Here is a 16450-nt window from a genome sequence, read left to right on the forward strand (position 1 = left end):
GTAGTGTAGCATGTATATACTCCCCTGCAATTGGTATTCTTCTTTAGCCACCAGCACAGGACTCCTGCACTGGACCAGGGGCTGCAGTGGTTGCCCACCCCCACTGCCCTCAGATACTTAATGAGATCTCCAGAGAAGCAGAAGAAAGGGCACACTTGGAGGCAAGTAAAGCCGTTTGCAATAAGGTTCAAAGATCTGGCAGCGTACGGGTGGTCCGAGAAGCCCAGGATAGCCATCAGGGCCTGGAAATCCAACAGCACCTTGAGTTCCATTACAGCCATCCAGGCCAGGTGGGCCTCTGGGTCCTGGCTGTCCAGGATGACCCTGTTCAGAGAGAGAAGAAGGAATCAAGTCAGCCAGAGAACTCTCAGTGACTCCAACAAGCTCCACAGTGAGAGAAGCCAAGGACGCTACCAAACTCCTTTAGCCCCATCATGTCTGTGCCCATTACTGTTCATTATACGCAGGTGTATGTGTCTGATGACAGCTCAGTGCTAGGCCTTCCCAAAGGATCAATGCTTTAATAGGATCCAAGTTGAAAGCAAAGGGATCAAAGGAGAAGAGATGGGCTACATGGGACACTGCAACTTTACCTTCCTTAGGTACAAAGATGTCCTAATATAAGGCTGAGCTGTCTGGCAGCTCAACTGCTACCAAGAGGGAATCAGGCCAATCCTTGGGATCCCTGAGAGCAGACTGGAAGCTGGGCAGCCTGGCCTGGCTTTCTGTATTGGAAGCTCTGTACTGGAAATGACGCTAGATTTTGGTCAACAGAGCAGAAGGACTTTCCAGAACACCACTCTCCTGAAAGCTGCTTGGTCAAAAATAAGTAAGTCAAGGAAGAACCACACTTTCAATTTTATCTTCTCATTATCTCATGTCAGGCTGTTGCTGCAGTTAGGGAACTGTATCTTGTCCTCCTTTCCATACTCACTACTGAGGCAGTTGTTTTGCTGGAGAATTACTAATCATTCACATACAGTTGGTATCTGAATTCAATCATTTTTCAAAGTTAGGAGTCCTTGCTGCATAGAGTCTACCTTTTTGTAGGTAATATGTCTTTTTCAATCTATCAAAAGCAGGTTGTGTGTTGGGTATGGAGCAAAAAGATGACTTGAAAGACCAAAAATCTAGAAGGGTCAATAAAAGGTAGATTCCTACTCTCCCATATATACCTTTTAAAGCCAAAACTCCAAAACCAACTTTTCAAATTATTAGAAGAAAACCACCTTTGATCAAATGCTTATTGAGAAAATGCTCCATAGAATTCTGTTTCTTTTTCATTGTTATTATAGTTGTAGGAGATAGATGGTCTGTGCATACAAAAGTGAGTCTACACTGCTGGACACATGTAATGCTAAGTCCAGAGGAATGGTCAATCAACTTAGCTTTGCCGTAGACTTGCTGCAATCTGTGCCTCTCCAGACTCTAGTGATGAGTTTTAGTTGTACCGGGGAAACTGACACATCTTATTAGAGTCATCAACATTTTCTTACCAAATGGCTATTCCTGCTTGGCCTGAAGATCTACACTCTACCTGCCCCAGATCTGTGCCTTGGGAGGCTGACATTTATGGCTGGTACTGCCCAGGCTTCCTTTCCCTCTGTCTTCTTGTCTTTAGTCACTGGGAGACACAAGTGGGAGACCCGAAATAGGAGGACAAAGGGCACAGGTGGTTGATTTCTCCCATGCCCTCTCTTCCTGGCTATATTTCTGGCAATGGCCACATTTCTCTACACTCTTAGCTTCCCTTGGGCAACTGCTGTTCCATGGCTCCAGGTCTTGCAGGGTTCCAGTACTGCCAGTTCTTCTTTTCCCTCTGAGACTTGGGGTGGTAACATCTCTGTGTTGGTTGCTTTACCATCCATTGTTGTTTCCCTTAGTCCTTTAAATATACCATAAAATTAACTCTATTCAGTCAATCCCTTAAGGTGTAGTGTCTATTTCTTCCTGGGATCCTCATCACCATTTAAAAAAGTTCCAGCCAAATTGGCTGGGGGCTATCTCTCAGCTGGGTAAGAGATGAGTTAAGATAAGACAATAGGCTGGCTCAGTATTAGGGCTCTTCCTTAGTCCTGGGACCTTGGTTCCACCTTTTCTTGGTATAGATAGTGACTTTACCTATGTGTGGACCAGCTCTCCAAGAGAATGTAGCTCTTTGAGGGGGGGAAATCATGGTTCTATAGAACCACAGGGGCCTGAACACACAGAAGAGGTGGATCTGCTGTATTTATAAAAGCAGTGTTTCTCAGAAACCAGATTTCAAAGGAAAAGTTTCCATTTGGTGAGTGGTACATTGTCCACTTTGAAGATACAAACCTGGTGTGTTCATTTCCAAATCTCTAGGGGAAATGTCTGAGATGGACGCCATGGGAAAAGCTAAACATAAATTGCAAAGGACAGATTGAAAACTTCTGCTCCCGACTTATTTGAACTGCAAACATGTGGTAGGCCTACATGTCTTGTGGGTGCCAACAGCCCAGCTCCCAGCTGTGATATCACTAAAAGCCACAGCCCTCCCACCCCTAGTCTATGTTGCTTTAATGTGGACTATCTTGATGAATGGCTGTTTCTTCACTCTCAACTGGTGGTCACGCCCCTTAGTGCACAGACTTGGTTGATCTTGCTCATTCCTGTTGAAACTGTCTACATGACAGCAAAAATGGAGTTCTGGGACCAGAACCAGTGACACATATGTTAGCGATCAGCCAATAATATTAAGTGCAGAACCAGATTTGTGCAGTGATCAGTTTAGTAAGATGGGTTGGTGAAAGCTGCTGCTTTTAGCCAAATTGCTTAATAAGTGCTGCTGAGAGTTGAGCAAAATAATTAGTCTGACTGGGCTGAGGGTGTCTGTGTTTTTCTCTGTCTGAGGGAGTCCTGCCAGTCTGACAATGTCTGCTTTTAAAAGCACTAGAATTTGGAGTCAGTCCCTCAGATATTTTTAGAGCTCCCACTATATGCTGAATTTAGCACCGGGGTCTAAGAGGAAGAGGTGGACTCCAGTTTGCTAGTTTCCCTCACCCATTGGCTCCCACAAGATACACACTCTGAGTGGATACTGGATGAAGTGGTCATAGGAACACAGCCATAAGAAAATGCCAGGGGACAGCATAAAAGGGTGGTCAATCCCATCCAATGATTTCCCCACTGGCCCATTTCTGGGCATGTTGCAGACCCTGCAGTTGAATAAAATGCAGAAATCTGATGGTCTGTTTGTTGATACAGGTAATGAATACAAGATAGGTAAGCCTTCTATTCTCAAATCTACAAATGTATACTAGATCTGGGGGTAAAGTGAACCAGATGGTAAGATCTTCGAGGGCAAAGCCATATGCTGTTTTTGTATCCCCATGGTAGAATGCTAGCATATAGCAGGTACTCAAGAAATACCTATAGGTTGGCACAAAGAGATCTGAACCCTCTTATCTGATACTAGCTGGTTATGTTGTGTAACACCAGAAACTGTTAAATCAAAGGTTTACCAAACTGCTTTGATATGATTCAAAAGAATCCCTTAGAGATTGTTGGAAGGATAAAAGCATGCTCTAGGACCTTCTTCAAATGGAGGCCCTCCACTTTGTCCTGTTCTATGTGCCGGGCTTCCACACAAGATTTGGTTCTTCTCTTAAACAAGGTTGAAAACCACTGCTATAGACACAGCCCAGGCTAAAGATGAAATACAGAGAGAAGTGCTGAAGGATATAACTAAAAAGTGATAGCAGCAAGTTCCAAATATTGTGTTTTAAAGGCTGGAGAAATGTTATCATGCGATCTCCAGTAGTGGGATGAGTAGGGATATTGGATGAAAATGGAGAAACTAAGGGACTGGGCTGGCAGGAATGGGAAAAGGAGACGTCTGCAAACTTCAAACTCCCCATTGACCTCCAGCAAAGCCAGGTCCTCAGGATAAAGGGAAGAGGCTGTCTCCAAGTGATCTTTGGAGTAGTCACTTGGTAAAAACAATTGACAAAATGAAAACACAACCTACTGAGTGGGAGAAGATATTTTCAAATGATATGACTGATACGGGGTTAATATCCAACATATATAAACAACTCATACAACTCAACTTCAAAAAACAAACAACTCAATTAAAAAATGGGCAGGAGAACTGAATAGATATTTTTCCACAGAGGACATGCAGATGGCCAATAAGCACTTGAAAAGATGCTCAGGGTTGTTAATCATCATGGAAATGAGAATCAAAACCACAATGAGATACTATCTCACACCTGTCAGAATGACTAGCATCGAAAAGAACACAAAAAACAAATGTTGGCAAGGATGTGGAGGAAAAGGAATCCTTGTACACTGTTGGTGGGAATGGAAATTCGTGCAGCTACTGTGGAAAGCAGTATGGAAGTTCCTCAAAAAACTAAAAATAGAACTACCATATGACCCAGTAATTCCACTCCTGGGCATACATCCAGAGAAGACACTAATTTGAAAAGTCACATGCACCCCAATGTTCATAGCAGCATTATTTACAATTGCCAAGGTATGGAATCAACCTAAGTGTCCATCAACAGATGAATGGATAAAGAAGATGTAGTATACAAATACAATGGAATACTACTCAGCCATAAAAAGAACAAAATTTTGCCATTTGCAGCAACATGGATGGACCTGGAGGGCATTACACTAAGTGAAATAAATCAGACGAAGATAAATACTGTATGATATCACTTATATGTGGAATCTAAAAGATACAACAAACTCATGAATAAAACAAAAAAGCAGCAGACTCACAGATATAGAGAACAAACTAGTGGTTACCAGTGGGGCGAGGGGCAACACTGGGGCTGGGGAGTAGGAGGTACAAACGATTGGGTGTAACATAGGCTGAAAGATGTATTGTACCACATGGGAATACAGTCGATATATTTTTTACTTGAGTTAACTTTTTTTTGTTTTTTAGAGATGCAATTTAAGATTTTATTTTTTATTGACATACAGTCAGTTTACAATGTGCCAATATTTTGTAATGCCTGTAAATGGAAAGCAACCTTTAAAAATTGTATTTTAAAAAGGTCTTTAAAACACTGAAAGGAAATTCACTCTGAAATGAGATAAGGCTGAAGAGAACAAATTATTGAAATGGAATGTATCAAGATATCACTATGCATTTTCCCAATTTCATGCACCTTCTTAATTTTCTTATAATGAGGATGTATGTGCTCTAATGTGCCACTGTCTTCACACTTCAGAACCATTCCCTCATCCCTAATTAAAGCTCCCCTCAACTCATAAGACCTAACTTATTTTGGCTAAGATATTGATGGTTTCTTATGCCTGGACATGTCCCTGCATCCCCCAACCATATGATTTAGTGCTGCCTGTAACTGAATCCCAAGGAAACTGTGGGTGACCAGTGCCCTTCATATCTTACCATGCATATCTCAAAACTTGACCCTGAGCATGTGTGTATGAGATAGGGTGTTGTTAAGGCCAAAGTGCTTGAGCTATGAGACAGAACCTAGAGGTGTTATTAAAAATGCCTCTGTGTAGAAAACAAACTTATGGTTACCAAAGGGGGAAGGTGGGGGATAAATTAGGAGTTTGGTATTAGCAGATACAAATTACTATATACAAAAATGGAAAACAGCAAGGTCCTACTAAATAGCACAGGGAACTATATTCAGTAGTTTATAATAACCTATAATGAAAAAGAATATGAAAAAGTATATATATATATATATAAAACCGTATCACTGTGCTGTACACCAGAAACTAACACAACACTGTAAATCAACTATATTTCAATTAAAAAAATATCTCTGTGGATACACTCACCGGAATCCCATTGATGCCAAGAAAGCCAGGAACTCCCATAGGACCCTAAAAAAAAGGAGTAGGGAGAGGAATATAAGAGACGATTCAATTGATCTCCATTAGATTCAGTGGGTTTGTTCATGGGATTCATGATCTAAGTGGTTAAGTGTTTTGTATCTCCCTCTCCACACTGTCTCCTTGCTCCCTATTCCAGTTCCAAGTGATCACTTGCCTCCACCTAAGGTCTCAGACAGTTCTTGTCTTAAGCAGTGTAGTGTAAGACCTAAAATCAAGGCTCAATATTAAGTGTTGCCGTGACATCTGGGAAAACTGGGAGGGCCTCAAATGGCCTAACCCAAAGTTCCCTTCTCCACTCTGCTGCTATAGGTAAGGTCTCCCAGGCAAACAACCCTCCTGATCAAATAGACCAAGTGCAGTTCCCGCTTATTCCTGAGTATCGGGTATCAGTTCCCTGCTGGCCCACTGAATCATTCAAACAAGCCAATCATATCCTCCTTCAGGAACCAAGGGACCCTCATCCTCTCGACATTATAAAGTCCACCTCCCACAGTTCCTTCTTGGTGCATTTTGTTCAGGAGTGTAAGCCCCGTGTGGCCCTGCATGGTGTGCAGTGTCCTCCCCCCCTGTGCTGAGTATATGTGACTAACATACGTATTGTCGATCTCCTCTGTCCAGCATTAGCTGTCATGTCCTTGGCCATACCCAGAACCCTAGGGTAGGAATCCCTCCCTCACCAATGCGGTGAATGGGATGGGATTAAAATTGCCAGAGAACATAAACTGAACTGCTCAACTCAGCCAGCCACCATGACACAATCTATCTCTTTTTTTGCATCTCTTTCCCTATGTTTGTGGCACACATGGTTTCCAAGCCTTCTGACCCTTTGTGTCTCATTCTCCTTGCTTGGATCCTAATTCCCAGCTGATTGGATTTCTGACTTACGCGCGGTTCAAATCCACACAACTTCCCACTACAGTGAGCCCACCTGTCTGACATATAGCTAATAAACGAACTTGCTGATTTTTTGGCCATGGGAGTTTCTCCAGAAATGGGCTGATCCACTAGCAGCATATCACCCAGGCTGTCTCTTCTTAAAGTATGTAGCCTGGCACCAAGGTATTCAGGATTAACATCCTCTCCATAAATTAACAGAACTGAGATTTAGAACCTTTCACCTTCATCCTTGTGGCCCATGAGTCAAAGGAAAATAAAGCTTTGGTGCTCTTACCTTATCTCCTTTTGGTCCATATGGTCCCAGAGGGCCTGGGGAGCCCCTCTCTCCTTTCAGCCCTGATAAACCACTAGGGCCAGGAAATCCTTGAGGACCTGTTGGACCTTGAATTCCAATTGGTCCCGGTCGCCCCTAAGATGGACAGAAGGAGTATATTTAGTCAATAGAGGACTGACCATCAACACTTTCCATTTTCCCATGCACAAAGAACACTGTCATCACTTCACTAAATAATTTTGGCTTAGAGACCTGTGAAGCATGCCAAAGTTCCAGACATGGATCAGAAAAGGCTATTTTAGGGGCTGCTAAGCTTATTTGGATAGAACATATTTTATAAGCACATTTAATAAGATTCACATGCACCAAGATTCTTCAACTTTGTACTTCTTAGGAGATTAGTTACTTAGGCTGGATAATATTGTCCTCTTCCTAGTTCATGCCAGGCCATCCATCAGATTGTCAAAAGAGCAAAGGAATAGAACTCTGGAGAGCATCGTGACGTTTTCTAACTCACGTCCAAGTGGCCAACCACATGCTTGGAGTGAAGTCCAGAAAGGGCTGTGTCTGAAGAACACGGCCTCGGGGGCCAGAGAGAGGATCACCCGGAAAGCCATGGGCTGACCAACCTGTCCACTCATCTTTGTTCCCAGAACCCCAGCGCTGCAACTGGAGACAGACACACAGGGAACACACGCACACGCCCATGCACACACATACACACACTGTTTGTTTCCTCCCGATGTCTCTTTTCTTCCCTGTACCCCCCGCCATCTGTATAATGTGTAAAATCCAAAAAGCCTGAGAATAGCCATTAAGTATCAATTATGAAAGCAGGAGGGAGCAGCCTGAGGGTTTTGAATGTCCGGGTTATTAAGTGTCTGTAACAATTAAGTCTGAGAGTTCAGGCTGACATTTTCAAGCCGGTGGAGACAGAGAATTAACTCCAGTGTTTGCAACACAGGCGGGCTGGTCTATCATTTAGAACAAATCCCAGTAGGGACTGAATTTTCTTGGCAGAAAAATGAAAAGCATTAGTAATGTGCATTAACTCTCAGAGAACACAACACTGTACCAGGTAGAGAGCCTATTTTCATAAACACTTCCCCGTCTCCGCCTCTCAGCCCCTTTCTTGACTGTGCAATTTCCTATGGATCTGTGAAAACCTCTGAGTAAAGTCCATTAAATGTGCCCTTTAATATTCACCCTCGAGGCTGACTTTTAAAAGGGCTGAAGAGAGGACAGATGCTTTCTGCAGTGGTTAGAATCACGTACTGGAGAGACAAGTGGCCGTCAGCTATGTGGGGCCTTTAGAGTAAAATTTCCAGTGTCAATCAGGCCCACGGGGACCTAACCTAGGACTCTTGCAAAGAAGTAAAAGATGCTCCTCCCAAGGAGGTGCAATTCTTTGGGGGGTACCACCCACCACTCAACCTTTCTTGACACCCAACATAGAACCAACAGAGGGCGTTAGGTTGCAGACTGTTTCACAGGCTTATTTCGGGGAACGATGGGGTGGGAGGGGAACTGCCACCTTTTATGCTCTTACCTCCTATCGTGGGAATTTTGTTTACAATGATTCTGTTACTTACTACGCTTATAAGTTTTTACTATCTAACTGTCTATATACACATAGATACATATGCATGTATATACACACACACATATATGAAACTAAAAGAACAATACTTAAAAAAATAGTGCTGGGGTGCTATTGAAGATTAACAAAGAAGTTGAAAATGTGGGCCTAGCTTTTGAGACTAACGTACACAAAACCATAGCAAATAGTTAAAGTCTGGAACGAAGTGCAAGCGCTGCAGGAACACAAAGGCGGGGCCGGCCATGGATGCTTTGCGGGACGCTTATATTCTGTCCATGGCTGAAGGGGGCGGTGGGGTGGCGTGGGCCACGGCCACACTGGAAAGGCTAAATGAGCCCCAACCGAAGTAGGCCTGGAAGGCAAGACAAGAAAGTTGAAGACTTGGTGTGTCAGGAAATGGGGAACCCTTAGAGATTTGGGGACGGAGAAGGGATGGGAGGGAGACGGTGTTTCAGGGCTGAAACTCATCAACGAGTGTTTGGGAGAACATGTGTGTGTCAGCATGAGGCCAGGGCAGCTAGCCTGAGGCTGGAACAAGGGAGACGGATAAGAACCAGCTGTTGGGGGAGGAGCGAACTGGTTGGTGGGAGGATGGAGGGGGGGCAGGACAGGCTGGCTGAGACCATGTTATTACTAGCAGTGGAGATGAAGTCAGGGCACTGAATGCTTGACCCAAATCTGAGCCCTGCCCAAAGCTTTTGCGCACCAAGGGAAGGGAGGTGGAGAGCATGAGAAACCAGTGAACAGCTATCGAGAGGGCAGACTGTGGGGTGGCCCCGTTCCCATTTTGCTCACGTCACTAGAGCCTGAGCAGTGCATGGCCTGGGCACACTCCAGCCCTGGTCTCTTGCCTTTGTGAGTGCATGCTCAGCAAGAACCAGCAAAGAGACGCAGGGGTGAGGCAGTTCTAGGGCTGGACTTCACAGGAAGTCTGATTCCATCCAGAAAGGGCGGGTTCCACAGCCCACTCCCTTTCTCTTGGCTGGGAAGGCATGCTGCATTTGCCACAGTCACATCTCCGACTCCATTCACTCTGCTGTCCCGGCCAGAGAGCTTAAAGTGAGCCTCCGAAAGAACTCATGGATCCTTTGAGTTTGAATTCAAATTCTCTTTCCAAAGGGGCATTTGAAACGGTACCCTCTTGGAGGAAGGTGTACTTCTGGGCTGGTCCCAGCTAGAAACCTCTCAGGCTTAAGGGCCAGAGGCAGGGCCTGTGGGATATGTTGAGGCCTCTGAGGCCCTGCTGGCCCAGAACTGCCTCTTCAGCATGGTGCCAGCCCCTTCTGGAGCCAGTAGTGGCAGGATACGAGACCAGGAGCCTTCCCAACCACTGAGGTCCTTTCTTTCACACAGTGGCACAGAGCACCATGAAGAAATGAAGATGGCAAAGAAAAGAAATGGAGAGACATTTCTTTCATGAGCTACTTTGTCAGCCGTCTCTGCTTACTCTGTGCATATAGCTCTATGATCTTTTCCCCTTGTCTCCAATGAATAGGGTTTCTGTCACATGCCCAGTGTACTGCTGAAGCTTAATACTAAAATAAATGATGAACGGCTTTTTTTTTTTTTTTTGGTTTTGGTTTGTTTGCTTGTTTTCATCCCTAGAGGCTATCGGTGGCAGTTTTCAGAATGGCCGGCAGAGGTCAGTGTGAGAACATAGCGGCTACAGATAAGCAGGTGGGTGGGTGGGCCTCTTCCACTACAGAGAAAAAGAAATCAAACCAGTGTCAGAGAAGTCACAGAATGTTCGAGCAGGACAGGCCCTTAGAGACCATTCCATCCAGGCTCTGTTTTATACATGGGGGGAAAAAGGAGGCTGAGAGAAGGGGAAGGACTTGTTTAGGTCACGTAGCTAGTGAGGAATGGCATGGGACTTAAACTGGACCACCTGCTGCCAGCGTGTGGCTCTTTCCCTGTTTGCCAGATGTCCTGGGGAGGGGGAGGGGTCCTTGAGGCTGCCCCCCACCCCCGTCCCGCCCCTGGGACTGTCCCCATCAGTAGGCTGCCATAGCCAGATGCTCACCCATCATTTCTCTCTTCCTAACTGATCATTTCATAGAACCAATCTGAAACACCATCACTGTTTGGACTGCTAGCAGAATTTCAATGGGCTTGGACCAATGCCCTGCCCCGATACATGTCATTTATTTTGGCAAATAGACCCAGACAGGGCAGAAGGGACTTCTCCAAGTCTTTCCAACAAGCTCTCCTGCCTCCATCTGCTCAGGATTTTAAATATGCACATCAGGGTCTAATTCTCAAGAGGACAAGTGGGGCTTGTGCCTAAGGCCAGAAACTAGTTTCACAACTGCAGCCCAGGGGCTGGCTGCCTCCTGCTGACCACAGTGGGTTGGAGTCAGCATGCAGTTTCAGGACACTTTAGATCAGAGCACACCCATGCCCCAGCCCCAGATACCTGGGCGTAGCCGACCCAGAAATGGGTCTGCATATATAGTACACATATGCAGAAATAGCATCGAAGAATCTTAAGAGCACATGCCTCAGACCCGGTAGAACCGTGAAACTAAGAGGGGGATGACTTTTCCTCACCAGGCCCATTTCTGTCTTTTTCTCCGTCCCTCAAGGTTCCAGTGTCCTTCTCCTATAAAATTAAAATTTGTTCCTAAGGGAGAATCTGAAACTCATTCCCACTGAGGCATAAATGACTGACACAACTTAGTGCTTTACTTCTCCCCGGGGGATTTGTATATTAATGGAGAGCAAAGTGTTAAGCTAGGGGATGCAAATGATGTTTATGAAGCACAGAAGGGAAATGGAGGGTCCACAGGCTTTCTGAAGGCTCAAGCTATACCGCGAGAGGTGGTGCCATGCTGTTAGGTGGTCTCATGGTGCAGGCTCTGGAGTCAGACAGATCTGGAGTCAGATTTTACTGCCATTTAATAGCTGTGTGACCCTGGGCAAGTGACTTAACCACTCTGAGTCTCTAGAGCTCCAACCAATGATAGCTCTAGTGGAGGATTATTGGGAGCTTCTCAGTGAGTTAGTGAATGTAAAACATCTGGTAGATGGCATGCCCTTATCAGTTCCCTTTCTTTAGGTATCTTTATGGTAAAATGGAGAAGTTACAATTGGGTACTTAATACTCCCTCTGTTCAGTTTAATTGGGAGGTGCACAGATATCATTGAGCAACTCTCTTTGGGGCAGAGATGTGTGTCCAGGCCTGAATGGGCACTCCGTAGCTGTGAGAGGATTTCCCCTCTTAGCACTGATGTCCTGGTTCTCTTGGGTACTCAGCTCTTCAGTGTCCACTTATTCTCCTTAAAGAAATCTCATCTACATGCTAATGACTCCCCAGTCTGAAACTCCAGACTGGATTTCTTTTCTCCATGTGCCAGATCCTTATAGCCAATGGCTTACCAAACTTCTCCACTGGGATATTCCAACTCAGACTCAACATGATCAAAGCTGAACTCCTCATGGTTTCCCCAATCTCATCCCCCAAACCAGCCCCTTCCTCCAGAGTTAATGGAACTGACTCAATAAATGGCAGTCCAGCCACAAAGCTGATAAACCCAGAAATCCAAGTAACCTCCATGACCTCTCTCTTTCCCTCATTTTCCACATTCAATTCACCAGCAAGGACAGTTAATTCCACCTCCAAAATAAAACTCAAACCTGTCCACTTCTCTCTACCTCTGTGGTCTTAATTCAAGACTTCCTTGTCCCTTGTCCATGGAGTGTTGCCACAGCCTCCCAATTGGTCTGCCATCCTCCAATCTAGCTTTATTCTCTCCCAGCATCCTGCCTTAGGGCCTTTATACCTGCCTTTGTTCTCCTGGCTAGCTCATATTTATCCTTCAGGCTACAACCAAGATATCAGCTATTCCAGGGAAACTTCCATGATTACCCCAACTATATAGAATGGGCTAAGTTGCCCAGTTGTACCCTGAGAGATTGAGCTCCTTGATGACAGGGCCTGTGTCTTACTCACAATTGAATCACTCGTGCTAAGTACAGTGACTCGTACACAGTGGGTGTGCAGTAAATGTTTGCTGAATGAAGAAATGAATGAACGGATATACACACCCAGAAGCCAGTGGCCCAGATATAGCAATATCTTCTTTGGAAGTCTGGATAGCTGCACTAGAGTACAATCAAGAATCAGCTGATCCCAGAACCATAGAAAAGGGAGCCGTACAAGACTTAGGAAATTATCCAATTTAGGATGGAGAAGCTAAAACTCAGAAAGGGAAAGGGACTTACTCGAGTTCATACAGCTTCACCTCTGGACACATCGCAAGTGGAAGGGAGCGGATGGGGCAGCAAGACCAGAGACAGGGAACCTACCGAGGAGGTTGTGATTGCTGGGAGAGAAATAATGGCGACTCGGACTAAATTCATGGCAGTGAAGACAGGGATGAGATAGATTTCAGAGATATTTCAGAGGCTAAAAACAATAGGACTTGATGCTAGATTGGAATTGGTGGGTAAGACAGAGTGAGGTGCAAAGGATGACTCCCAAGGTTTCTTGATTGGGTGACTAAGTGGAGCTCTTCACTGACATTAGGATGCCTAAGGGAGGAAGGATCTTGGGGGGAAGGTGAAGAGTTCACCTTTGAGAGGTGGGGGTTCAGATACCTAGGGAACAATTTGGGAGATGTTCCACACCTATTTCTGCCACTAGACTGGAAGGTCCGAGAGGGCAGGGAGCTCAAGTGATTTTGTTTACCTTGGTATCTCTGAGAGATGCAGTGTCTGGAGTGCAGTAGACACTCAAAACCTAATTGTGTGGAAGAAGCCTAACTGTGGAATGAATGAAAACAGAATTAAAAGTGCCCTTGGGAATCTTTAAGAAGGCCACTTCCAAGTCTCAGTAGGGGCAAAATGAAGACTTTGCTGCTATCCTGAAAACTCCCCGGTGGCCTTTGAGAAAAGAGGAGCAGAAATCCCTGCCTGCCAGCCTAGGACCAGGTTGAATTCCACAGTTTGTCCTTACTTTTCAACTGGAATTCCCATCTCAGTTATGGAGTTGGGGCAGAGGGGATGCAAGAACTTAACAGATTCTGGCCTAAGTAGCTGGGGGTCTCTCTCCCAGCCATGAAATATGTGGTAAGAAGGAAGCTGAGAAACTTCAGAACACTTTTCCTTTCGCCACTCTTTTGGAGCATCACAATACACCTGTGAGGTAGGCGGAGGGCAGTAAGCCGCAGAGCAGTTAGCCAACGGAGCTTGCTAATTTCACACAGCTGGTCAGTGGCAGAGTCTGTATCAGGGGCTCCCAATCAACTCCGTGCTCCTTCTGTTGCAACAAATGGGAACTACAGCCACTCTCCTAGGGACAGCACTAATGGGCTAGCACTGTCTGCAGCAGTAAACGAGAGAGAAAGAGCACCGAGAGGTGAAGAATAGGTCTAAAGTATGGCAGATAAAGACTCATATCATACGGATATACAGATCCATTTGGTGGCCCGGAAAGCCCTGGTTCAGCTTGATGATGTTATTTTACTATCGTCTACAGTTGGCCTACGTGGGCAGTGACCCTTCTCATCTTCCAAACGATAAAAAATTAAAAAAAAAGTGTTTGGTGTCTAGCAAAGAATGAACCCCCGCAAATTCTGAGTGTCTGCCACAGCTGAGAAGTAGTATCAGAGGCTCCACCCTCAACACCCAAACGAAAACACATTTGTTTTCTAGTTCTTAGGCTATAATCAGGGTTTGAAGCAGCCAGCCCAGGCATGAAGACATGCATCTACACGTTCTGTTTGCAAAGACACACACACCCATCCCATTGGCTGTTGTCAGCATGTTGAAATTTTTGGAAAGACACCTCCAAGAGGGCTAAAGTTAACTCTTTGCTAGGCCACGCTCTGCGTCCTTTCCTTCTCCCTGCTTACTCATATTTCTCTTCTTTTTACCCAGCATGTACTAAGTGCCGTCACCTTTAATCCCTCTCCTTTAATCCTCTAACAGCCCTATGAGGTGGGTATTAGCTGCATCTTACAGATGAGGAAACTGAAATACAGAGAGGGTAAGGAACTTGCTTGAGCTCACACAGTAAGTAACTGGGGAAGCCAGTTTCGCCAATACCAAATCTTCTGCTGCCTCTCTGCATTGAATTAGGCTCTGAAAGTAGAAACACAAACCCACTTGAAGAGGGGCAGTGAGAGCTACTCTGGGCAGAAAATAGTTTTATTTTCATTGATACTGGAACAATTTATCTCAATTTGCCCAATCTTTTTTCACTGGAACAGGTATGATTTAATAGAAACTCACTCAACAGAATTAATTTAAGTCATAAAAGGCACTTACTTCAAGGGCTGGCCCTCCCTAGAACTTAAAAAGATGGAAGATTTCTTCTTGTTTCACAATTCAGGTGGCCTTGGTGATCAGTCTGTGGGCAATGGACAGTTTACCAGGTTCTTGTAGACAAATTCTGATGTGCTACGAGTCCCTAATGCTAGCATATTGAATTAAGGGCGGAAGGGGGACTACAGGCACAGTATACTAATTTGATTATCACTAGGGTGAGCAGAAATTGGTAATTTTGTCTTTAAACATGTTCTATTTTCCCTGGTCCTTGGGGAATACCAATAATTGTTAAAATGGGATGAAGCAGAGATGTCTGCCGGATAGAGGCAAATAAGTTGATGACGAATTTTCAGGTCTCTTTTTTCTCTATTAACATGTTCATAAAATGACACCAGAAACCAGAACAAACTTTGCTTTTGTGATAATAGTATAATCGGGAAGGTCAAGAGCCCCAAATCAAGTGAAACTGTAAATATGACTAATAGTTGGCCACAAAAATAAAAACAAGACAACCAAACACCTCTGTAGCCATCACAAATGGCTGGACGCGTCCCCATAGCCCTTCAAATGCACATGCAGACTATACAAAGGGCCTTACTATACTGGAAAGTGTGTACTGAGTTTCCAGACTGCATGAGAAAATAAATACAGCTCTATCTATTAGGATGAATTCAACCTAAAGCGAACACACGAGCTGGAAACGTTTACCATAAATATTTTGTTTTCCTCCTTAGAATTTGAAAGACAACTTGTGTATGATTTGGCGGCACAGGCCTCTTAAGACAGCCTTCTAGTAAACAGAAAAATTCACCTGTTTAAAGCAGAATCTTAAGAATAAGGTTTTATTTCCTGCCCTCACTTTCTAACTGTATGATCTTGAGAAAGCCAATTAATCTCTAGGCCTTAGTTTTCTCATCAGTGAAGTGGGGATATTACTTGTCCTACCTATTTCCTGAACTGCTCTGAGCATCACTTGAGACAATACACATGAAAAGGAGCTGAGGGTTCATTCCATTGATGAAGCTTTGCTCTGGGGGAAAAAAACCATAGTCATCAAAGTACCAATTTTCAAAAATCCTTCTTTGCTGGGTTCATAGGGCAGTAAGCTCTTAAATGAACAAAGGTCATGAGGAGGCGGTTTCAGTAGGAAAAATAATGAAAGGAAACAAGGAGCAGAATTTAAAGCTGTGAAAGGTAGGAGCAAATTGACTGTCTAGCACAGGATTGCCATTATAGTTCAGAAATGATTGGACCTACCCTATTATCCTATTACTGTAGTTTAAAAATACATGGTTTATTTAAAAATACATGGTTGAATTACAACCTGAAGCTGATCCTTTTCTTTCTTTTTTTTTCCTAGCAAAACATAGCCAAGATTTTATAATAAAAAATCAAAGTGAAACAGGACTTGGCAGAAATTCATTTTACAATTTTTGCCATAGTGTATCTATCCCATTAGAAGAGGGACACTTGTGGCATTTTTCTCCAATATAATACATGACCCATCATTGTTATACTGCTCAACTTTTGGTCCAATACTGAGCTGGTGTGAGCA

At 44.4% G+C, this 16450-nt stretch overlaps 1 protein-coding gene across 1 annotated transcript in view; it reads right to left on the minus strand.

Annotated features, from left to right (window-relative positions):
• Positions 1–16450, minus strand: part of COL4A6 (collagen type IV alpha 6 chain) — a 264531-nt gene that overhangs the window by 54691 nt on the left and 193390 nt on the right. Inside the window, exons 4-6 of the mRNA XM_031446146.2 lie at positions 7025–7159; positions 5797–5841; positions 208–324 (exon numbers count right to left, since the gene is read on the minus strand). Of these exons, the coding sequence (XP_031302006.2) occupies positions 208–324; positions 5797–5841; positions 7025–7159 (297 nt within the window). The remainder of the gene's footprint in view (positions 1–207; positions 325–5796; positions 5842–7024; positions 7160–16450) is intronic.

The sequence above is a fragment of the Camelus dromedarius genome, chromosome X (assembly GCF_036321535.1).
Source record: "Camelus dromedarius isolate mCamDro1 chromosome X, mCamDro1.pat, whole genome shotgun sequence".
NCBI classification, from domain to species: Eukaryota; Metazoa; Chordata; class Mammalia; order Artiodactyla; family Camelidae; genus Camelus; species Camelus dromedarius.